At 43.5% G+C, this 6,851-nt stretch overlaps 1 protein-coding gene across 1 annotated transcript in view; it reads left to right on the forward strand.

Moving 5' to 3' along the window:
- The window catches only part of SARC_01988 (hypothetical protein), a gene marked incomplete at its 3' end in the record, with an annotated part of 13,057 nt that extends 6,421 nt beyond the window's left edge, over positions 1–6,636 (forward strand). Inside the window, exons 4-8 of the mRNA XM_014304269.1 lie at positions 1,465–1,580; positions 2,662–2,815; positions 3,974–4,095; positions 5,690–5,824; positions 6,426–6,636. Coding sequence (XP_014159744.1) covers positions 1,465–1,580; positions 2,662–2,815; positions 3,974–4,095; positions 5,690–5,824; positions 6,426–6,636 — 738 coding nt within the window. The remainder of the gene's footprint in view (positions 1–1,464; positions 1,581–2,661; positions 2,816–3,973; positions 4,096–5,689; positions 5,825–6,425) is intronic.
- Positions 6,637–6,851: the final 215 nt, after the last annotated feature.

Genomic DNA, 6,851 nt, shown 5'->3' on the forward strand with positions numbered 1-6,851 from the left:
ATATATGCATACATATATCATCTATATATATTCATATATGCATACATATAGAGTTCTTCCGCTGTGGATATCCTTCATCTATGGTCATCCTCGTGGGCCTTGTGCCCTACACAAGCCTCCTATACCCTCACGTCAATCAATGAGCGTTATGTAAGCTGGTAGTTATCACCCCATAACGCATGTGTGTGCATTCTCCCAAAGGTGACTGTACCATGTCCGTATCAATCCCGTCTTTCCACTGACCTTAAAATGTCCTCAATGGGTCCATTTTTTTCTGGGCTGCGGTGCTTGTCCAGCCCCCATGCGCCCTCTCACCGCAGACTTCAGGGAGCGCGCAGGTGCACATACTCTTGATAACTGCATTAACCATACCTGCACGTTCCCTCTCCCAGCTCACAGGGCCTCGAGAACACACACACACTGTCTCTGTCTCTCTCTCTCTCTCTCTCTCTCTCTCTCACTCACTCGCTATTGCTGTGAAGTGGCCTTTGTTGCATTCTTCTGGTGCATGCATTCACGTAGGTCTTGTCATCTGGCTGTGGTACGGTTCACATCTCGTGTACTCATGTGCCATGTCATCTGGCTGTTGTAGCGTACTGTCATGGGCATATCGATAATTCGTATCCATAGAACGTATACCATTCCAACCCCTCTCACACGGCTTTGGTTCATCCCCCCCCACCGCAGGCTTTAAACAGCGGATGGTGTCTATGAGAGGAAAGCTCGATGCAAATGTATATACGCACCTCCGTATCACGTGCGCACGCATTTGTCAGCGCGCATTGTTGCCCAGACCACTCCCCGCTGTCTTATGTGACTGTTGCTACTGCTATGCGGTGTCTTATGTGTCTCGTGCTACAGCTACGCCATCTCTTATTGAGCTCTTTATACAACTACGCTGTGTCGTCTTGGACTGTTAATACTGCTATGCTGTGTCTTATGTATCTCGTGCTACAGCCACGCCATCACTTATTGAGCTCTTGTTACAACTACGCTGCGTCGTCTTGACTGTTGCTACTGCTATGCTGTCTAATGTATCTCGTGCTACAGCTACGCCATCTCTTATTGAGCTCTTGTTACAACTACGCTGTGTCGTCTTGGACTGTTGCTACTGCTATGCTGTGTCTTATGTGTCTCGTGCTACAGCTGCACTGTTGTCTCATTAATCCTTTCGTATCACTGGGGCGTCCTCTTGTGTCACGGCTTATCTCGACTATGCCTATCGACACAGCGGTGTGTGTGCACTGACCGTATAAATACCATCTTGTATACCTTTGTCACTGGTTTTGCCTCATTTCTTGGTTTTTACCATCTTACATACCTTTGTTACGGTTTTGCCTCATTTTCTGGTTTGTACCATCTTACATACCTTTGGCACTGGTTTTGCCTCATTTTCTGGTTTGTACCATCTTACATACTTTTGACACTGGTTTTGTCTCATTTTATGGTACCACGTGTGAGCAGGCGAACGCCAGCGCTGAACTGTCCACTGCGAGAGAAGAGCTGGCCACCGCGCAGGAGCAGCTAGCACAATCGAATCAAGATTTAATGGGGATTAAGGCCCAGTTGATGGCCTATAAGTAAGGAATGATATGCGCTGTAATTGTACATGAAGTGGTAAGCTAACGTATTTAAGTAGGGGAATGATATGCATTGTAGTTGTACATGAAGTGTAAGCTAACGTATGTAAGTAGGGGAATGATATACATTGTAATTGTACATGAAATGGTAAGCTAACGTATGTAAGTAGGGGAATGATATGCATTGTAATTGTACATGACGTGGTAAGCTAACGTATGTATGTAAGGAAATGATACGCATCATAATTGTACATGAAGTGGTAAGCTAACGCATGTAAGTAAGGGAATGATATGCGTTGTAATGGTACATGAAGTGGTAGGTTATCGTATGTAAGTAAGGAAATGAATAAGCATTGTAATTGTACATGAAGTGGTCAGCTAACGTATGTAAGGAAATGAATAAGCATTGTAATTGTACATGAAGTGGTAAGCTAACGTATGTATGTAAGTAAGGGAATGAATAAGCGTTGTAATCGTACATAAAGTGATATGCTAACATATGTATGTAAGGAAATGTTATGCATTGTAGTTAAGCATGAAGTGGTATGCGAACGTATGTAAGTAGGGGAATGATATGCATTGTAATTGTACATGAAGTGGTAAGCTAACGTATGTAGGTAAGGAAATGTTATTCAGTGTAATCGTACATGAAGTGATAAGCTAACGTATGTATGTATGGATAATTGTATATGAAGTGGTAAGCTAACGCATGTAAGTAAGGGAATGATATGCGTTGTAATGGTCATAAAGTGGTAGGTTAACGTATGTAAGTAAGGAAACGAATAAGCATTGTATTTGTACATGAAGTGGTAAGCCGCTGTAAGTAAGGAAATGATATGCATTGTATTTGTACATGAAGTGGTAAGCTAACGTATGTTATACTCTCCGGTGTGTGAACCAGTTGTGCTGTGTCAGAAGATACTGTTTTTATCTGAACTGGCGCTCACGTTTACTATAGAGAAACCCCAAACCCTAAACTTTGGACTCCACGCCGGACCACTGTCTCTGAAATCCCAACACCACTCTAGATTAACCCTAACCCCTAAAACCCTCTAAAAATTCTAAACCCTATCCCACACAGGAAAAACGACCGTGCACTAAAGGACAAGTTAGAGGCCACGGAGGCAATGAACGTCTCCATCAAAACCCAACTGAGACAAACCCTGGACCGACTCGACACAGAAAAGGTGCACCGCGAAAATGTACAGGTGGCTGCATCCGAACTAACACAGGAGGTGTGTTACCACTAGAGCGATTAACGTTACGTTTATGGCTGGTAGATAAATGGCTGTAAACTACCACAGGAGGTGTGTTACCACTAGAGCGATTAACGCTACGTTTATGGCTGGTAGGTAGATGGCTATAAGTTAACACAGGAAGTGTGTTACCACTAGAGCGATTGACACTACGTTTATGGCTGGTAGATAGATGGCTGTAGGGCTGTGGATGTATGTGTGAGGGGGGGGGTTGTGAGGAAAAGTGGCAATATGGTATCTCTTTGTTAGCTTGTTCTCTCTTCTTGATATACATATCTCAGAAGCGGTAGGCATGCATCTACAGGAAGTAATGTGGCATCCATAGTTAATGAGACAGGTACACCTGGTGTAAAATGCAGACACGACGTGCATTATGCATGTAGTGACACATCTGCCTATCCTTCTGTGCATTTAGTGCCATATCTACCCATTCTTCTGTGCATTTAGTTCCATATCTACCCATTCTTCTGTGCATGTGGCACTATCTATCTATCTATCTATCTATATATCTATCTATCCATCCATCCATCTATCCATCTGTTTATCTATCCATCTATCTATTTATTTATCTACCTATCTATCTATCTATTTATCTACCTACCTATCTATCTATATATCTATCTACCTACCTACCAATCTATCTATTTATATATCTATCTAGTGTGTACTGGTGCTGTGCTGGCGAACAAGCGATGTTCCAGACGTGTCGTTGGGGGCGTTGTCGATCCCTAAATTTTATAATTTTTTATAAATCTTTAAACCCCTAAATCTCAAGACCTAAATCTCTTAAATCTCAAATCTCTGATTCCCTAAATCCCTAAATCCATAAATTCATAAATTCATAAATCTTGCCCATCTCTGGCTATAGTAGCGGCCAAATGGTCCGTATGAGCTGTGGTTGTACGTACTGTCCAGCTCTTGTGATCCCATGTGTGTGTGAAAGGGCTGCTGTTGCAGTCCACCTGGGTTAAGGTTTCGCAAACCCGATGGCGAATGCACCCCCATTTATTGAATTCAATGTACTTTTGTTATCACGCATACATACTTGTACCCGAATCCTATTCCTGTTTTGTACTATACCGAACGAAATGTGTACTCAAGCCATTCCACTGGTCCCTTTTTTTTGGTATGGGACAGGTGGAAGGCCTGAAAAGTAGGGTGAAGCACCTCGACACGACGGAACGACAATTGCTGACCACAGAGCAACAGCTGTCTGATGCGCAGGAGCTCAACTCTGAGCTCAAGGGCATCCTGGAAAGGTATGTATGTACCGCACTTCAGATATACAGAGGTATACGAGACGTGTACTTGTACTGACAACACTATAACAAGTACACATAAGGGATTCGAGAAGTATCTTCACACTGGAAAGTGTGTGCACTATGTAGGAGCCATTCACTGGTGTAGGGGTGTATGTGACGTGCGGAGACGGTATAGGCGTTATTGATATGCGGAACTTAGTTCCCAGACGGAGTTGAGGGGCTGAGCTTAGTAGCTGACTGTTAGTGCAAACCGTTTAAAAGTACAAGGCTGTAGAGGAATGTGGGAAAGGTATATACGCTAGTACGGGGGGGGGGGGGGGGGGGTTCAAGCGTCTGTGACTATATAGAACACATGTACTGTTTGTAGGTAGGGCTTTGGCAAGTATTAAGAAGGTGTGTGCACGTTGAAGGGGTACATAACCTGAAATAAGTACCGAACCTTCTAAACTAAACGACTATGAGTCATTGGTTCTGTCTCCGGCCCATTGCAGGCTTAAGTATACGGATCGCACACGCTCTTAACTCTTGCACGTGGGTGTCTCAAATAGAAACACTGCACCCAGATTATAGGCCAGGTACCCATACATGCACCAATAAAGCAAGCATACGAACCTAATCAGTGCGTGGTAGCTAATCTACATAACCTCAATAGAAACACTGCATCCAGTTTATAGTACAAGTACCCATACACGCACCTACAAAGCAAACATACGGACCTAATCAGTGCGTGATAGCTACTGTACTTAGCCTCAAATAGAAGCACTGCACCCAGATTATAGGACAGGTACCCATACATGCACCTACAAAGCGAACATACGGACCTAATCAGTGCGTGATAGCTACTGTACTTAACCTCAAATAGAAACACTTCACCCAGTTTATACTACAGGTACCCATACATGCACCTACAAAGCGAACATACGGACCTAATCAGTGCGTGGTAGCTACTGTACTTAACCTCAAATAGAAACACTTCACCCAGTTTATACTACAGGTACCCATACATGCACCTACAAAGCGAACATACGGACCTAATCAGTGCGTGGTAGCTACTGTACTTAGCCTCAAATAGAAACACTGCACCCAGATTATAGGGCAGGTACCCATACATGCACCTACAAAGCAAACATACGGACCTATCCAGTGCGTGGTAGCTACTGTAGTTAACGTCGTAGGTTCAACCGACACTCCAATATGCAACATTGCTGTCGTAGACTGACGAGATAGGGCCATTTGTACGAGGGTGTTGTATTGGCAATACAAGAAACAATGTTGCGTTTTAGGCTCTTAATCGTATGTCGCACCTTCTAGCTTCAGCTATAATTATTTCACCAGTGACTAAGTTCATATAGTGAGAATGGAGTGGTAGGTGATAAATTGCGTACTCATGTTTATGTTTATGTTTATGTTTATATGATTTTTGTACATGCCGTCCAGCCAACATTGTGGTAAAACAAACATACAACTTACAGGCATACAGAGTGTGTTGTTTGTGTCTATCTCCAATACACCCTCTCTCACCAATCTTCTCCAAACCATGCTGTTTGAGGCTATAACACGTGTGATGTTTATATACATATCCGCCAACCAGCCAACAAAGAGAAGTCACAGACATGCAGAGTGTATCTCTGCTGCTGGGGCAGGACATGGACGCGCTCAAGGCTGCTCTCGCTCAATCAAATAAGCTGAATGACGCTGCGGAGCAGGAGAAGAATGCCCTAAAAAGGTGTGTGTATGTGTGGGTGTATGTATATGAGTATGTGTAAGTGTTTGTGTATTTGTGTGGCTATGTGTATATGTGCGTATGTATGTGTATATGTATGCATATCTGCTTCTGTATGTGTATGCGTATGTGTATGTGTATTTGAGTGCGCATGTGCATGTATGTATGTGTGTATGTGTATGTTATCTATGCTATTTATGTATGTATGTATGTATGTATATATATATATATGTATATATATATATGTGTCTGTGTCTGTGTCTGTGTCTGTGTCTGTGTCTGTGTCTGTGTCTTTGTCTGTGTCTGTGTCTGTGGTCGCAGCAACTACTATGATGGAACTCTGTTCCATGCAGTGTTTCTGTGCAGACTTGTATTACACTCACATTTGCACACAATGGCAGTTGCAAGAAAGCAATAACAACCAGATAACTCTGAACGTGTGGCAACCCTAAGTGACCCTTGTGCGCGGACATCCCTTGCACACACACATACACACACATGCATATGCGCACACACACAGGTATACACTTACGCATTATATACACATGCCTGGATGATCCATCATCCACTCACACAACACACACACACACATCTGGACACCCAGAGAGCTACAGGAGAGTAATAGCAAGGTCAACAACTACGAAAGCGTATGCCAGTCGCAAACAGCGGAGATCCAAATGCTCAGAGAGACTATTGAGAAGAGCAACAAGGAGAAGGACACACTGCAGCAGCAGATAGGCGTGTTGGAGGGGCGTGCGGAGACGTGGGAGGAGCGCTACACGAGGTGTGTGTTAGAGGACGTGCTTGTTATGTAGGCATGAGTTGTACGGGTGTATGTGTGTTTATACATGTGCTCAATACCTCGTGAGGGGTATTAACATTCGTGTAGTATGTTGATGTCTGTGTCTGTGTGCAGGTATACCTCAGTCCTCAGGTATATATATATGTGTGTGTGTGTGTGTGTGTGTGTGTGTGTATTTATGAATATATATACATATGCGTGTACGTGTGTGTGTGTGTGTGTGTGTGT

Source organism: Sphaeroforma arctica (assembly GCF_001186125.1).
Source record: "Sphaeroforma arctica JP610 unplaced genomic scaffold supercont1.85, whole genome shotgun sequence".
In the NCBI taxonomy this organism is placed as follows: Eukaryota; class Ichthyosporea; order Ichthyophonida; genus Sphaeroforma; species Sphaeroforma arctica.